This window comes from Trichophyton benhamiae (genome assembly GCF_000151125.1).
Source record: "Trichophyton benhamiae CBS 112371 chromosome Unknown contig00070.0, whole genome shotgun sequence".
Taxonomy (NCBI): domain Eukaryota; kingdom Fungi; phylum Ascomycota; class Eurotiomycetes; order Onygenales; family Arthrodermataceae; genus Trichophyton; species Trichophyton benhamiae.
In genome coordinates this window covers 93,557-110,732 of record NW_003315101.1, presented here as the reverse complement: position 1 = coordinate 110,732, position 17,176 = coordinate 93,557, and the positions used below count along the sequence as shown (strand labels likewise).

Genomic DNA, 17,176 nt, shown 5'->3' with positions numbered 1-17,176 from the left:
TCAGGACCGGGGAAAAAGCAAGCAAGGCCAAGGACATGTACATTATGCTTGTTTATTTCTGATGTACGCTGCGTAATGAATAACTATATTTACTTGTTGATGTGCCACATTCCGCTCTCGGTGTTGTTGGTCAAGTTGGTCTGAACAACTTTTCCACCCTTGAGCCATCCGTTCTCTACCACGCCACCGCCAGGAACACCTACGTTGCCGCGGTCAAGGCGGTTGGCTCCCGCCTTGACAGTGAAGTTGGCCAGAGAGATCTCATCTGGGTTTCGGTCACGGATATGGGGAGTTCCAAAGAACCGAGCCTGGACTTCCTTCTGGTTGAAGTGCAGCTCGAAGTAGCCACGGTAGTACAGTTCGGACCACTGCAGGACCTTGTTGGTGGTTGCGAGTAGCTTGGACTTCTCAATCGAGTTCTTAAGGTTTATTTTACTGCCAGCAGGAGATGGTGAAGAGATGGCAGACCCGGCAAACTCGACACCAATGGCACCCTCGCCGGTCTTTGGATCATATGGGACCTCATCAAGCCAGACAAGATCACTGACCCAGTTGGCATGGCTGTCGCCTGCAATCATGATGTTGTTTGGAATTTTGTGATCGTAGAGGGTCTTGAACGTGCGGTTTCTATTTGCTTGATAACCGCTCCAGGCATCATTGTTGAGGTTACGGGCAGCACCAAAGGCAGCAGACTCGTTAATGTGGGAGAACACTGCATCGAGACACCATTAGCTGTCAGATTACACAGCGAGTGTATATTAACTAGCTGGCGTGTTACGTACCGACCTGGCTGCCGATGACACGCCACTTAGCACCTCGCTCGGCAGACTCGATGAGGTTGCGGTAGAACCAATTTTCCTGACGAGAGCCCATCAAACTGCGGCTAGCATCACCGCGAAGTTGGCTAACGTAGCCCTTATTCCACGTTAGGTCGGTAATAGATCGATCATACACACGGGTGTCAAGCATGATAACATCAACAAGGGAGCCGAGCTGGAAGTTGCGCCAAATACGGAGGTTGTCATCCATTTCCACTTGTCTGGTTGCCAGAAGGTTAGTGGAATGATATCAAAATACAGGTGAATATAACAGACCTGATAGGCATCCATTCAAAATAAGCGCGAACAGCGTTCATCTTTCTCTGGTCAGTACTGATTCCACCGTCTGCAACGAAGGACTCCTCAGTGTTGTTAAGCTTAGATGACCCATCACGGTAGGTGTTATCGGCGACCTCTAGCAGGTATTGTTAATGGATCATTCTGGCAGCCAAATTTCTTATTAAGAATTAAACCGTACCATGGTCATCCCAAACTGGAATCCAAGGGAAGCGTTGGTGACTGGCAAGCAAGTCAAGATCAGTTCTGTAGGTGGCATGACGCTTGCGGTAATCATATAGAGTGAAGATATCACGGTCAGGCAATGGAACTCGTCCAATGTCTTTTCCAGAGCCACTATTGTCAACTGTAAGCTATCATGCGCATGGAGGAACATTTATGGGCGACTGAGACTTACTAGTGACCATCCTGGTACTCATAGATGTAATCACTTAGAACCAGCGAAATTAATTGAGTTAGTGGGTTGATCCAGCAAACAAGATATAATCAACGAGGCATACCCAAGATGAAGCACGTAGTCAACGGAATCCTTTCGCACTGGATTTCCGTAGGCGTTGAAGAAGCCAAAGGCTATTGAAATAGTTAAATATTTGAAATCTTTACAGTAATGGTGGTCAAACTTACGGTAGTTGCTACAAGAGTAGACGGCGAGGGAGATATCCTCCACCAGGTCATCCTCAGCTGGCGCAGTCTTGGTGCGTCCAATTGGACTCTTCTTGTCAGAGTCACAGACATTGAATTGGTAGTAGTATTCGGTGAACGGCTTTAGTTTCGTGGCTTCAACCTGTTGTATGTGTCAAAATCTTACCTTGGACTCCATAGATAACACCGTGTACGTAAAAATATAGAACCGGCTTACCTTGACAGTATAATCGACATCAGAACTGGTATAGACAGTGCCCTTCTCAATGACCTTCTTGAACTTCTCATCCGTGGAAACCTTAAATTCTAAGCAAATAGGAGCCTTGGAGACGGGTTTATGTTCATCTGTGTCTTTGTGAACTGGAACAGGGTTGTAAAGTGGCACATCACCAGATACGGTGCTGTTATCGTTGACATCGTCAAATTGTGGAGAACATCTCGTCCATAGGATGACGGAGGTGGCATAGGGGTCTCCAGACGCTACACCGTGAGTGAAGTTCAATTTTTCGGGTGCGAACTCAATAGCCGGGTCGGTTCTCTTCAGGACCTTGGGTACAGAAATACCGAGGGAGGGATGATGAAGCGAAGGACTGCGGTAGTTCAAATTGCTTCCATAAGATGCAGTTGCCGTGGTAGCGCAAAGCGCCAAAAGAGAGAGTGTATAGAACATCTTCACTAACCAGGCGAGATTAGCCTGACAGAGAAAATATCTTATTCCTGAGGAAATCTGCCTGCTATTTAAGTACCGACATAGTCGCAATACCCGATCGCAGTGCTTTCATTTTCGTTATCTCGGGGAGCATTTCACGAGATGAAGCTCTCCACTCTCACGTCAAGTAAGGCCCAGATTATCCTGCCCTCCGAAAGCAAGCGAATGAAGAGGTAGAAACTGTGCATGTGTAGCAAGGGTAATGTCCATCATAGCGCAAGCACCATCCAACTCCGCGAGGAGTTGGTAAGGCGAACTTTAGGGTCCCGCATATATGGGGGCAGGAGGAGCTTAACTATCCCTGCCACAGCAACACCACCTCATGAAGGAGGTTGCATCAAGTAATGCAGGCCAGATAAGAAGCCCTCTGGTTACATGGCAGGCCAGAGAGCGCATGTACTCTGTTCTTTTGACAAGAAGGCTGTTCCGTCTCTCAGATACTTGACTCCATCCAACTCGTACTTCGTACTTTCCCTTCGTCTCCTCCACCCAAGCCCAAATAGCGGTCACTTGTATTCACACGTGGTTGAGCGCAGCTCCACTGGCAATGGGGGAAAACATTAATAGAAACCCGTTCTTTGATTGTGTAAGAAGCCACCCCCGGCTTTTTTTGACCGAGATCGACGTCTTGAAGAGGGACGTCGACTTTGGGCTGTTTTTATAACTAATTGCGGAGGGCTGATTGGGCAGCGCATGTTGGCTCCTAAGCTTTTGGATTGGAGCTTGAAGGCCGGAAAAATTCTAAAAAAAGTAGAACTCCACGAGCAACTTCAGTGTCTGTCAAGAGAGTTGGTTTGGGGTAACGCTGTGATTGATGGAATTCGTTAGTTAGATTATTCGAGAACGGGGCGCCATCCTTTCCTCCCGCGAAAGCCAACAACAGCCCCATCATGGAGAACATCGCTGCCCAATCTTCCGGTGAGGATACTTCGCTCGAAGTCTGGTCCCCGGACGAAGAACGGCTCGAATCCCAGGGGACTGGCTCCGTTTCCGGGGCTCGTTTCTTCTTTTCTGGTCCAGTGAACTGCTCGGGTGCTGCCCACACGCCTATCAAAACCCGAATTGACACGGTCCAAGGTCAAGTACCAAGTCCGTTGGTGGATGGAAGAAATTGAATTTGTCGCCCCTCTATACGCGTTTGTCTGGCGTATGGTTTCGTCTTCCTGGTCAGAATGCGAGGGCGAGATATTTGATGAAGGTTGATCTGAAGATGGCCTCTCTTCGTGCTCTTCGCTGTCTGATGAAGTCAACTCGGGTCTCTGTCTGATATCTACCTGCCTACCTGCCCTTCTTCTTCTTGATGGGGGTTTCAGTTGTCCTGGTTTATCATTGTCCCGTGTGAGTCGAAGAGTTACCGTATAGTTAGGTGGCAGTCGCGTGCCGTGTAGTCTCAGCCGAATTTTCCGCTGCGATGAAGTCGTTAGAGATGCAACGCAGTGATTACTTTCCGTTCATGAAGATTATTTGGCCATTTACCTGACGGAATGCTCTTCGGAGCTTTTCACTTTCTGTAGGCTGCTCCTCTGTAGAAAGGCTTGCATCGGATTTGTCTGTTTGTAGGGCATCACTGCCGTAATATGGAAGCACGGAGTACTCGCCAGTATCCCAGATTATCATGCTGCCTGATGCAGCAGACGCAGATTCAATCAAGTGATTCTACTCCGTACATTCATCCGTCAATAAAACGTCTCTCCGGACCAAACGGCGTACCATGGCATGTCGACGTACCCATACATTGTGCACTCTTGTCTCGGTAGCATTTCTACTCAGTCGCTTGCTGTTTGGATTCCCTGGCAGGCCATACATGATGGCAAAGCTCAACGAACTGGTCCGTGAAAACTGCAGCCTGAGATCGTAGTGCGGGCCAGCAATGGGATGATCATGCTGATGGACGACGAAATGCCTGCCGTCTTCATGCTGGTTCCTCTGATAGAGGTCCCTCCACGCCGAATGATCCAGCCGAGGGACCTGCGGCAGCTCAGGCCGGGTTGAAGCCCGGAGGCGCGCGGAAAATACCTCGAGGTGGTCTTCAACATCCTCTCTTCCAGCCTCGATAGCCGCGATATCGACCTTCAGCTCGCTCTGTGGCTGATCTTCGGGCTTCGTATCATCTTCATCGGCGACCCTAGGGGGGGTTTGGCCTTCACGACGGCGTTTCCTGGCCCTGGCCGGCGGAGGTGAAACGCTTCGAACGAGGGATCGATGCAAGGAGACGCTCCATCTCTGATTCTCGGGCTTTACAAAGGGGTTTTCGATCGTCCTCGATTTGTGCGATCCTTCCTCCATCACAGTACTGCGGCGCTGTTGGTACCCGGCTGTGTTCAACCAGCTAGTTACTGAGCAGTCAATTAGCTAAGGGCCGTTTGGTGTTTGGTTTGGCCAGCAACTTTTCCTTGACTAACTAGTTATCTAGTTATCTAGTTAGTTAACTATACTGCTGGCCACTCTCCTTTCCTTCCGACAGCACCGCTACGACACAACTACAGAGCATCATGGGCAACTGGCCAGTCGTGTGCTCTCTGTCTTCCTCTACAGAGCCCCCCGGGGTAACTATAGTTTATATGCAGCTGCAAGTATAGATGGACTGCTAGTCGCCATCAGCGCTAGGGGACCAAGCCGCGAATCCCGAGCCTTGAGTGGAGTGCTCGCCGATGCTTTGTCTGCTGGCAAGCAGACGGCCCTTGCCAGGCTTCCGGCATATTGGCCATGGATGTGAATGGACGAAATCTCTCTTCCCCGCTGCCAGCCTGCATGATGGTGGGCATGGCGGCGGGCTCTTATACCTCGTTCTACGCCGGTTCTGCGCCTGGCAGCTTAAAGAGGCTGTGGCATCGCGCCAAAAAGGATCACAACTCGGTCAACATTTAGTTATCCTGAACATCGAGATGCCATTCACGCCTATCAATACGTCCCTGGGGGCGCTGCTTTTATACCAGGGCTCATACGGGCTACTGCAAAACAATGGCCGGGTGTTCGGTATCTCGTCTCTCCTGTCAGGCTGCGTGGGAAACCCCAACACACAAAATGTCCCTGTGATACTTGGAATGGTATCGAGCATTGTCCCGGTCTACCTGTTGGCACCGTCACTCTTACCTCCATATGCTACCCCGCCGGCAACATGGGGAGCTGCGCTTGCACTCGCTGGAATTGGTTTCCTGGTTGGATGGGGAACGAAGGTAGGTAGCTAGTTCGCTTGACAGCGTCCCGTCCGGCTGATAGACCAACAAGATCTGGGCAGCATAGCTAACCTGCGTATCTAGAATGGTAACGGATGCACATCCGGACATATGCTCTGTGGTATATCTCGAATATCACCACGGTCTTTCATTGCAACTGGAATCTTCTTTATCACCGCACTGGTCACTGCAAATCTTGGAATTGGGGCGACGGTCTCGCCTCCACCGGATGGGCGCCCAGCTTACTTGCCCGTCTACCCATCCATAGATGAAGTTGCATTCATGTTCTCTACCGTTGCCATTTCCCAGGCATTCAATTCATTCCTAGTTCCAGCTCTGTTGCCCCGTTACACCAATTCAAACGTGGTCTACAGCTGCATTGCAGGGCTCCAATTCGGTCTAGGCTTGCTTATAACGGGCATGGCGAACCCAGAGAAGGTCCTTGGTTTCTTCCACTGGTTTGATCCTGCCAAGTTTGATCCATCTCTTGCGCTTGTCATGGTATTCGGTGTCGGACCCAGTCTTTTGTCCTATTTATATATGAAAACTGAATACGGCAACGAAGATGGTATGAAACCACCACTTCTGGCTGACCGATTCAGCCTACCAACTGCTACAATAGCAGATATTGATTGGAGGTTTGTGGTTGGTTGTGTTGCCTTTGGTATTGGATGGGGACTAAGTGGTGTTTGTCCTGGTCCTGGATTGCTGAGATCGGCTCTCTCGCCGCTGTGGGGAGCACCATGGCTCGCTGGCTTCTGGCTGGGTAGCCTCCTTGGTATTTGAAGTGTATTCTTCCTTTGTTGCTAAGAAAGCAGCTCCCAGTTGTACATATTTTTAGAACATAGTGTCCGATGATTGGCCCCTAAGGCCGTTTTCAATATCCCCTGACTGACTAGATAGCAACCATGAAATAGAGTATAACAACACAAACGACTTTTATCTGCAACTTGCAGCATTTGTCATTATCTGGACCAATTAGGTGAACATTATTTATTAACGATTGTGATTAATCGGTTCAATGCCCGAGACTGGGCTGTTTCTTGAGAAAAATAGAACGAAAGTGCCTTCCCGAAAATATTTCCTGGATGAGTTGAGCGCCATCTATGCTGTGGATATCGAGCCGGAGGTTGAAGCTCTTCTTGAAGAATGTAAAACAAAGGGGAAAACTGCCTGATAAATGAAAATATCCCGTCACGGTCCCCTAAATGCTAGGAAAGAATTATTAGTCCATGGCGTTGTTAATCATTGAAAATAACATGCATGTCGGCTTTTGACAGGGAGACACTTGAAGGCAGAGACAGAGATACCCCGAGTAAGGAAGGTCGCCACGTCAACATTAACAAACTTCTAAATGTAACATAAAATGGCTTACAGCTCCGACTTGTCTTCCACGTCTAGTCTAGCTTGCTTTGATTTTTTCGTGTCGAAAAATCCCTCGAGATCCATCCACTCGGCAGCAAATGCAGTGATAAGGGTGCTCCAGTCTTCAACAGTAGGAGGGTCAAGATTGTCTGCGTTGTCCGCCATTGTGTGCCATATACCTCTTGGGAATGGCCAAGGTATCAGGTGGAGGATCTCAACTCCCCGCTGCATGAATGGTATATGGTCATCCGAAATAAAGGACAGGAATTTCCTGTCTGATGGTCTGTTTCCCTCAGTAAACCATGCCTTCGGAGCACCCTTCTTAGGGTCTGGATCTGATTTAAATAGCCCAAGTGTACGGAGTCGTTGTTCGAGTTGAGCTAGATGCTTATACGCCCAGTGGGTGGTTGCAAAGAAAGATGGCATGACAGGATCTTTGCTTCCTAGTAGGTCGAAGAGGACAAACAGCCTTATGGCTGATAATGACGTCTTGAACGTGGAGAGAGCAGGATAATAGTCATGTTCCATGTGTTCAGCTAGAGATCGAGCTCCATAAAGGGAATCTGTAGCAGTCCACTCGCCAAATGCCTCTTCACCGTCTAACAGGAAAATTTGAATACCCTGATGCGCATCGATGTCAAGATTATCAGTGGGACTCAATTGCATTGACTTCCACTTTTTTGTCAATGCCGCATCAATGCTTCTTACGGCATGTAATAGCATCGCACACGGTGCAGCGCTGTCTATCGCCCCAATAAACCCTTCCGGGGTGAATTTGCTGTCATAATGAGCAGCCAGAGTCAACCTACTGACATCGCCAACTTTGGCAAATGGGGGATCGCGAATAGCTATCAAATTGATGAACGGAATCTGTTTATCACCGGTTACTGGGGTTTTTGAAGTGGAGTTCTGAAACTCGAGCCTCCAATCTGGTAAATTCTCTTTGAAGAATTTCACGAAGTGTTCAAGTACAGCAATTGATCCTGGGGTCCCAGGCACCCTAGGCCGTAAGATTGGAGCAAGGATTGCGCCATTGTGTATATCGAAGTCGCTTCCTGGACGAGGCAACGACCGTAAAGTAGTATCGGATACGGGTGTATAGCAATTAACTGGTGAGAAGAGCAGACCGAGAAACGGGAGATATAATAGCATCGTTAAAAGGGCAGGAGCTGGCCGCCCTGACACTGCCATGGCCACCGTAAGTCGTGCAACAAGAAATCGTAGCTTCGTGATAGATCATGTCATGGTAACCTGTTAACATTGAACAAAATCAGCCCAATATGTCAGATGGCGACGAATGGGATATCCAGTGCCTACCTAGATATAAATATACATGAGGGCAGGCCGACTAGAACAAATCTCCGCAATCCCGTATCGTGGGGACTGAGTACTGTCCTACCGTTGCCTTCCTTTGATGCCCTTCCGAGCACCTGATAAACCAAAGTCAGCATGGATGGTAACCCATCGAAATTAACCCCGAGAGGAAATAAGGCCCTGCCAAGCCCTCGCGGCTCGGCGCTTATCCCGAAACTTTAATGTCACGTGAGTATGGTATTTTGGACGCTTCGGCGCGCAAAGAGAAATGAGAGACGAGAAACGTTTTACTGTACCTCGTTTCTACTGCCATTGATGCTTCTATTCTGGAGTATTCTACTATCGCCTATAGGGAAACTTTTATCCTCAACTTGTACTATATTTTGAGTTATGTTTTGCCTTCGGTCTCGTCACAGTCTTAGCTTCCGGTCAAGCTCCTGGATTCACCGAGATATCACCATCAGAGTACCGACACGCCAGAAAGGTACAGATGCTCTCTCTAGTTCGCCAGCCCCGTTAAAAAAGTCAACAGTCAGTGCTCAGAATGGCCCATTGCGTGCGCCGCTTCGATATCCTCAAGCCAAAACACAACCGGCTCAAAACAGAAGTTAGTCTGCATCCTGCACTCAATCCGCTCCAAGCTATATAAAGCTGACGTCCTATACAGCGGCCCGCCTAAAGCCGAAACAGGTAGTGATATATCATGCCGGTACCGGGAAGATTGCTTTTATTGGGTTGATGCGAGTCACGACTATCCTAATATTCGTCGTGTCCTGCACCGTAGTGGCCCCAGCTTTCTATGCGGCTGAATTCCCATGGTATATAGCTCCTGCAAGTGAGTATACCGTCTTTCCAAAAAATCAATAATGCCATTGTTAATAGTTATCTTAAAAAGTTCTCCTTGGTGGTGCAATACCGATGCTCTTCGTCTCATTTACAGCCGCCCCGTTCGTGAACCAAGTGTACCTTTCCCTACCGGTCTTTACCCAACAGTCAAGGGAACACCTACGAGCGTACCTCAATAAAATCCCACGTAATGCAACATTGAATGTTGAGACTATGAAGTTTAACTTCTACCCAAAGCGAACGCTCGTCTCAATATCCGATCTAGTCCCTTGCACGTCAATGGTTCGCCCAGTGAGCTTTATGAACATTAATCCACAGCCTAGGCCATGGTGGAAGGGAAGAGATCAAGTGCTATTTTTTGCACCTGAGAAGAGCCGGCCAGCAAGATCAACCTCGAGATTTCTCCCCGAGATATGGGAGCAAGTCTTTACCCTAATTAAGAGCAACCGGGCACCATAAAGCAATTTCTAGGAATCATTTCCAGTTTTTATTTCAATGGACGATAAGGCTACTGATAGTACCATCCTTTCAACCTCGAATGCGTTCTGGATACCCGGTCAATAGTGCATGATACCCTCCCCTCGTTGTGCTTCTGTCCAGAGCAAGCACCCTACCGTTTTACCTTGCTGAAGTCTAGCTTGATTACCAACAGTGGTTTGCTCATAATCGATATCCAGCTAGATTAATACTGTGTTTCTTCCTTTGTTCTCAATCTAAGCTTCAAGGGTTTCGAGGGTTTCTGGTAGGCAACTTCCACAATATAAAAGGGGCTTTTTTTTTACAATTCTCTTCATTCTTCTTTTCACTACCTTCTTCTTATAAACACCCTCACGGTTTCTTCAGCTTTTCTTCAGTCTCTTCTCATCCAACGCTTACATGATTTTCTACAAGATAATAAATTGAACCTTCTGTATCATCAGCTTTATAACCAATACCTATTTATTGGAAGGCAAGGAGCCACAAGTAAGTGCTCTTCTCTTTCACTCTACCCTTGGTTCATATAACAATACTATCTGCTCTCAGACTACCTTCTGTTCAACCGGATGCTGCGCAATAAAGTGAGATCCTCTGCCGAGAAGCCCATAACATTTCTGATATTGCGTTGCACTCCTTTTTTATTATTTATTTACAAACGTGTTTTCCTATGAAAAACAACATTCCACAGTGCTCCTGAATCCAACAACTCACACATAATCCTCTGCTTCTAGGCATATTTTCTGATTTAGTTCCACAATCTTGGGATCTAATATCATCAGAATTTACTTATCTATCCTTCCAATCATCATGGACACCTTGACTGCTGGTGAACAGCGCACCTTCATGCTGGGCCTTCTCTGCTCTACCGATGGCCTGAACAATATCAAGGTAAATTGCCCTTGGAGAGTCTCGGTCCAGTTGACGATATTATATGACCGCGTCAATTTTCACCGATGACATTCGATCTGCATAAGATCTAAACACATAGCTAATATCGTATCCTTACGCGTCACTAGGTTGACTATGACAAATTGGCCGAAAAGGCAGGCTTTAAGAATGCCGCCAGTGCTTCTGTCCTCTTCAACAAGTCGAGACGTAAGATCCTGTCTGCCTTGACCGAAGATGGTACCCTTGCGCCTACCAACGGTAGCCCAAAAAAGGTATGCATCTTTAAGACATTAGATGTTGGGAGACGTTTCTAATGCGTGAGTAGACTAGTGACAAAGTCACTAAGCTCCGTAAATCCTCCGCAAAAGGGAAAGGTGCTACCATTACCACTGATGAGGAGTCGAACGGCAATGAAGAAACCCAGGCCAATCCCGTCAAGGTTCCCAAGGCCAGAGGAGGAAAAGGAAAGGCCGGGGGAAGAGTTAAGGCCGACCCCATGGCGTAAGTTCCCCTTTTTTGTCATGATATCTCCTGTATAGTATCCCATGTCTAACGAGACACAGGATGGTTCCCATCAAGGGTGAAGTGTCTGTAAAGGAGGAGCCTCTTCACGAAGATTTCGCCAAAGGTATAATTGATGGAACACTCTATTCATATTCAGATGTATCACTAAACACTCTTTGGGCAGTAGGAGCGTTCTCCAGCGGCAATGGGACTACTGCAACTGGAAGCCCCATGAACTCTGAGGTTGATGATGAGACCCTCTAGTTCCATGTTAACTTGCGCAGAACTACTCGAGGATTTGCAACAATAATCTCTCACGGGCTGTCACCATGGTATTGGGTTTAAGTACTTACTGTTTTTTGACCAACATTGGCTGCCTGCCTTGGACAAGGACTGGGTATATCGGTCTGGCTGGAATGTATCCCTTCGTCAAGCATGTTCTTGCTCTGAAACCATATCATGCTGGACCCTCTTGTGTGTTTCCTCTCTTTCACCACCTGAACACCGGGGCTCCTAGCTACTTTAGGCTCCAATAAGCGAAATACAAGGGGTTTCTTATCAAACCAGATCTTTCTATTACTACGTAGCTATCGCCGAGCCTCTTGAACGCTTCTCAAATTAAATATCCACTAGTTAGTTAATAACTAACTAACGAGCTAAGTTAACCGCCAGCCAAGACTATCAGCCATATACGCAGTTGGTAGACTTCCGAACCCCTCAGGCAGCAGTCTACAAAACCTCCGTCGTAAACATTTCCACTTCATTTCACGCCTCTCCTTTTACTAGAAGAACTGGATATTTCCTCTATATAGTTATTGTGCCAAAGCCAGGTTGTTAGTTACTAGTTACTTCGCCATGGCAGCCCAGCAATCGACAGACGCACCATGGCATGCTGCCTTTCCAAACCCCACAGCGACTCCCGGGGCTGTAAGCCGCTCTGAAGTCCTTGGGTGGCTATCAAGGAGTGATGGACCGCTGGATTATGTGCTAGTTGACGTACGCAGGGTCGACCACGAGGTAAGGCTCGACGGCTCGACCGGGCTTCCATAGCCAGATATGATGTTGAGCACAGTTAGGCATGCCTTACTAGCTAGATACCAATATCCTTACAGACACTCTATTCTCATGCTCATACTCATACTCATACTCACATTCATTGTCTCCAGGGCGGAACAATACGTGGCTCTATCAACCTACCGGCCCAAAGTTTCTACGCATCACGCCCAACACTATACAAACTGCTCAAGCAGGCTGGTATTAAAAAGGCCGTTTTCTACTGTGGTCAGATACCCCTTCCGCTTACACACTACTTTCGTTTGGCTATGATAGCTGGCTGATATATGCAACAGGTTCATGCAATGGCCGAGGGCCCCGGGCGGCAGGCTGGTTTGCCGACTATCTTCAGGAACGAGGGGAAAGCGGTATTCAGAGCCTTATTCTTGAAGGTGGCATTAAGGGCTGGGTCAAGGCCGGAGAAGAGTATGTGACTAACATGGATGGTTACGATCCTGCTCCCTGGAACCAGTGAATCAAAGGAGCCGCGGAACCTTGCAAGTCGAGGATTAAAGTCTAGTTATTATATAGAATCTAGGAGATGTGAGTATATCTATGCTTAACTATAAGTAAGCGGTAATGATACACACGAGTGCTAGAATGAATAATGGCGTAGCGTTACTATCCACGCCAAGTAGTTATACAGCAGATATTCAATGAAAGATAGATACTCTGAACGCTGCAAGGTTATTTGTGCGTAAAGATTATAACGCTTCAATGGCCTTGAGGAGTATCTCAACCCCACGGTCACCATTTTTTGACCGAGTAGCCTCATCAGCTGCCTGCGCAGACTCCTTTAAGATCCAGGAAACATCACTCCACCAGCCCAGACCAATCAGTCCACCGCCTTTTCGTTTCTCTAGACTCTCCTTCATCCGACTTGTGTGTTCCCACTGCTTCGCAGCGACTTCTGCACCTTCAACCACCTTGGATGGAATGCCGCACATTGAGGCACAGTGCATTCCAAAACTGCCTTCGGCGACCCCATCTTCTAGTTTGTAGAGGAAAGTCACACGTCTTTCAGCATCGTCGACATGAATCCGCATCCTGCGAGCAGCAATTTCAGGGTGCCCCTCAAATTCAGCTGCGAGTGAGTGATAATGAGTAGCAAAGAAACCTAGAGCGCCTATATGAGTAGCAACATGGTGAAGTACTGCTTGTGCCACGGCAACACCGTCATAAGAGCTAGTTCCACGGCCTAGTTCGTCCAATATGACCAGGGAACGGGGGGTTGCTTCAGAGAGAATTTTCTTGGTCTCGGAAAGCTCGACAAAGAAGGTGGATTGAGCAGCAAATATGTTGTCATTAGCCCCAAGCCTGGACATAATACGATCAACCGGAGTTAGGCGGGCATATTCACAAGGGACATAACAACCTATTTGTGCCATGATAACTGCCGTGCAAGTCTAATAGAGGTAAGTTGAGGGTAACAAAACCGGGTGTAGAGGCTAAACTGACCATTCTCAAAACTGTAGACTTTCCTGCTGCGTTTGCGCCAGTCAGAAGGTTAATATTTGATGTATCCCCTCCAAGTTTGACATCATTAGGAATGAAGTCTCCAACATTGGGCATCATGCAGGGGTGGCGGAGTTCTTGGAAATCAAGTACACTGCGCTCATCATCGACAAATATCGGACGACAACTTGGATGTCCTAGTGCAGTGGAAGCTTTGGCTAATCCAATCAGACAATCAAGCTGGGCAATTATCTTTACAGCTGCAAGCCAGCTCGAGTAGTCTTTGTCAAATCGAGCATAAAATCTGCCAGCAACACCCTTCACAACCTGAGCATGTGTCTCGCGAGCTTCCTGTAGTTTTCGAATCAATGCTCTTAGCTCTGGGAAGTAATATCGCTTAACCTGCTTCGTGGCGGACATTTGGTCCCAAGATTTTGGTATGTTCTTGATCTTAATCGGAACCTCGAGTTGGTAAATTTCTTTGCCATTATCCTTGAAAACAATGGTTGAACATTTTAACTCCTTCCTGGTCCGTTGTAGTACCTGCTCTAATTCATCCTCCAATTGTTCAATGTTCTTTTTGGATGCGTCAAACTCTTCCTCAATGCCTTCCTCTGGGACTAAGATATCACTTTCTCTAGCCTTAGCGCGGTCAAATGCCGTCTCCCAGAATTTCAAGAGACCGTTGAGATCCGGCATGGCAGAGATCAATTGGCCGATTAATCCATGACCAGACCCAGCTTCCTTCAGAAGACCCATTGTATACTCGATTTGTTCAAATCCCTCAAGTACACGTACGAAGTCTTGGGCTTTGCATGTACCAGCGTGAACTCGAGATATAAGCCGTTCAAGGTCCGGCATTTTGGTCAACTGTGACGAGAATTGCTCACGCACTGTGCTATCTGCATTCAGGGACTCAACAGCGTCAAGCCGGGCATTGATCTTCTTGATATCCATCAGGGGATGGCAAACCCATTGTTTAAACAGTCGCTTCCCAAACGGCGTAACACAGCGGTTGAGTAGTTGAAACAGTGTTCCTTCCGAGCTCCCATCGTATGTGTTTGCGAATATTTCAAGGTTGATTAGGGTCTGCCCGTCCAGTACGAGACTGGATGCTTTCTTGATTGGATCGTACCAAGTGAAATTTCCTATGGTGATGAGGTCTCGTCCAATTTTTAGCATTTCAAGATACTGTAAAAGAGCCCCAAAAGCAGACATGACCAAATCTTTATCTCGAGCGTCTTGCAATGCCTGCGGCCAGGCGGATGCATGATTTTTGTCTTCCGAAACGAAATAGTCACCTGCGTCAAGCTCCCGAACGGTGACATCAGCCTCCCAGAATTCCTTCCCGGGCTTCAGATAATTCCAGAGAGTAGTTGGGCCGGTATTGTTCTTCAATATTCTGAGGGCTTTGGTAGACATAACAGATTTCTCAAGTAACAATTCCTGGGGTCTGGTCTGGGCAACAAAGGTCTCGAACCTTGTCATATCCACATCGTCAACGAATTGAGATAAGAAAAACTGCCCGGTAGCTGTATCGACAAACGATATACCAAAAGCTGGTAAGCCATCAATAATAGCCTCTTTGATTGCCACGCAGTATGTGGACATATCGCCCTGAATCATTGACCCTTCCACCAAGGTTCCAGTGGTCAGAACACATGCTAGCTCTCGTTTAATGACCTTGTCTTCTTTCTGTGCTTTTCCCATCTTATTGCCTTTATCTTCACGTTCTCTCATTTCTTTGCTTAATGCAGACTCTGACTGGTCCACGCGAGCAATCTTGAATCCTTTTGCAACGAATTGGTTGGCCCAATGATCAAGACTCATTTCAGGAACTCCGACCATACGCATATTGACTCTATCCGTAAGTTTGAGATCAAAAAGTTGGTGACCTATAGTGGCATCATTTTCGTATAGCTCGTAAAATTTCCCCTTTTTGAAAAACACAATGGTATCCCAGAATTTCTGTTTGATCTCCCAATACTGCTTTTCAAATGGCGAAAATTTGGTCCAGGCTAGAGGTGGGATGTATAAAGTACGGGGATCATAGTCAGGATGACCAAGTGGATTTTTATCCATATCCATAATATTAGCAAGCCATGGGTATCGATTTTCTGGCTCCGTCATATGGGCCTTTTTTTGTTTGCTACTGGAGTGTGTCTCTGGTTTGACTAGAGCTTTTCGAGGCTGGTATGGTTCTACATTGTCGGGGTCATAGCGCCACTTTTGGGTGGAAGCAGACGTGCACTGAGGGATCTCCAAGTCCATGTCATCACCAGGAATAGGTGGTGGGCTGCTGGATTCTTTCTTAGACGGTGCCTTGGAAGGACGCTTTCGTTTCCTAGATGACTTCAATTCTTCTTCTGATTCATCGTCTGGGACAACGAAGTCATCAGTATCTGCAATGGGTCAGCTCAATCGTTAAAACTTATGCTTAACGGCGCAATGACCATACCATCTATGTATTTATCTTCGTCATCATCCTCATCGGGCTTAAAGCATTCTTCGTCACTACTGAGATCCCCAGTTCTTCTTCGCTTCTGAGACCGCCCCCGTGCGTTTCTTCTCCCTGGCTGGACAACATCCTCGTCCTCAGATTCTTCATAACTTTTAACCGCCGTCCTCGCCTAGATAATAATTAGTCCAGATATTCAAGAAACTAATACAGCAGGTACTTCTGGGAACATTGGTAGCATACCCGTCTGCTGGATGTGTTAGAGGTAGAGAACTCATGGTTCCCTGCAGATGTTTTCCTCACAGCGGTCGGTGTGTCTTCTTCGGGAGGTTCAATTGCATCACTACTCGGAACTGGAGTAATATTTTGATCGTCATCTAGCCTCTGCTTCGAAAATTTGGCTCTCACCGAGCTGGTGGTTGTTTCGCTGAGTGGACTGGCTCCAGACGGAGAAGATGCTGGTAGATTGGAACTTCGCTGGGAGGTTGATGGAGCCGAAGGAGACGATTTAGGCTGGAAGAATCCCAAGATGGATTTTTGGGTCTTGCTCATGTTCTGTGTACTTGGTGTTGACCGCTTGAGGACGCGAGACGGAGCAGGCGTCGTTTGGGCGGATGATCCCATTCTCACAAGGAATTAAAGAAAGCAATGGAGGGGGGGGGATTGGAGTGCATCAATGTACAATAATAATAGCAGGTAAATGAGAGACAGTGCTAGAAATTGAAGCTGAACGAGAACAGTAACAGCTAGGTGTGTGTCGATGGACGAACGTTGGAAGAAAATCCCCCTTGGGATTTCCCATTAACAGTGCTTGCTTATCTTATCAGACGAACACGAAAACGCGTAGAGCGCGACGCGGCACGTGACAAATCGTAATATCTATGTTCCATTCCGAGTCATTACGTAATCAACTCGGTCCCCGCCACCCCAGTGGTACTAACCTACTGTACCTGATACTCCATGGAGAACACGGAGAAAGCCCAAGGAGACAGAATACAAGTGAGATTGGTATATAGTATTATTATACAAAACTGCGTTAAAGCATAAGGTGATTTGACCCAGGGAGATCTAAAGTGCCATCCAATCGCCAAACACTAAAGGAAAACCGTAACCCAATGAAGAAAACTAGTGTACAGCATGCACCGTGTATAACGACAACGCTCGAAATGAAATC

General features: G+C 47.4%; 6 protein-coding genes across 6 annotated transcripts; 2 read left to right on the top strand and 4 right to left on the bottom strand.

Moving 5' to 3' along the window:
- Nucleotides 1-89: 89 nt before the first annotated feature.
- On the bottom strand, nt 90-2,427 carry ARB_00233 (uncharacterized protein; the record flags this gene model as incomplete). Its single annotated transcript, XM_003013369.1, has 6 exons — nt 90-712; nt 783-1,039; nt 1,095-1,233; nt 1,297-1,451; nt 1,616-1,899; nt 1,975-2,427. The coding sequence occupies 6 exons, from the start codon at nt 2,425-2,427 to the stop codon at nt 90-92; spliced, it is 1,911 nt and encodes a 636-aa protein (XP_003013415.1).
- An 872-nt stretch (nt 2,428-3,299) lies between these two features.
- ARB_00232 (uncharacterized protein) lies at nt 3,300-4,752 on the bottom strand (the record flags this gene model as incomplete). The annotated part of the gene is made up of 3 exons (XM_003013368.1): nt 3,300-3,744; nt 3,911-4,122; nt 4,195-4,752. 3 exons carry the CDS (start codon nt 4,750-4,752, stop codon nt 3,300-3,302), a joined length of 1,215 nt encoding a protein of 404 aa, XP_003013414.1.
- Nucleotides 4,753-5,117: 365 nt separating this feature from the next.
- Nucleotides 5,118-6,428, top strand: ARB_00231 (uncharacterized protein; the record flags this gene model as incomplete). Its single annotated transcript, XM_003013367.1, has 2 exons — nt 5,118-5,642; nt 5,727-6,428. The coding sequence occupies 2 exons, from the start codon at nt 5,118-5,120 to the stop codon at nt 6,426-6,428; spliced, it is 1,227 nt and encodes a 408-aa protein (XP_003013413.1).
- A 585-nt stretch (nt 6,429-7,013) lies between these two features.
- ARB_00230 (uncharacterized protein) lies at nt 7,014-8,159 on the bottom strand (the record flags this gene model as incomplete). Its single annotated transcript, XM_003013366.1, has 1 exon — nt 7,014-8,159. One exon carries the CDS (start codon nt 8,157-8,159, stop codon nt 7,014-7,016), a length of 1,146 nt encoding a protein of 381 aa, XP_003013412.1.
- Nucleotides 8,160-10,451: 2,292 nt separating this feature from the next.
- Nucleotides 10,452-11,300, top strand: ARB_00229 (histone h1.3., putative; the record flags this gene model as incomplete). Its single annotated transcript, XM_003013365.1, has 4 exons — nt 10,452-10,532; nt 10,661-10,804; nt 10,858-11,033; nt 11,072-11,300. 4 exons carry the CDS (start codon nt 10,452-10,454, stop codon nt 11,298-11,300), a joined length of 630 nt encoding a protein of 209 aa, XP_003013411.1.
- A 1,493-nt stretch (nt 11,301-12,793) lies between these two features.
- Nucleotides 12,794-16,626, bottom strand: ARB_00228 (uncharacterized protein; the record flags this gene model as incomplete). Its single annotated transcript, XM_003013364.1, has 4 exons — nt 12,794-13,495; nt 13,548-15,946; nt 16,003-16,174; nt 16,246-16,626. 4 exons carry the CDS (start codon nt 16,624-16,626, stop codon nt 12,794-12,796), a joined length of 3,654 nt encoding a protein of 1,217 aa, XP_003013410.1.
- Between the last annotated feature and the right edge of the window lie 550 nt (nt 16,627-17,176).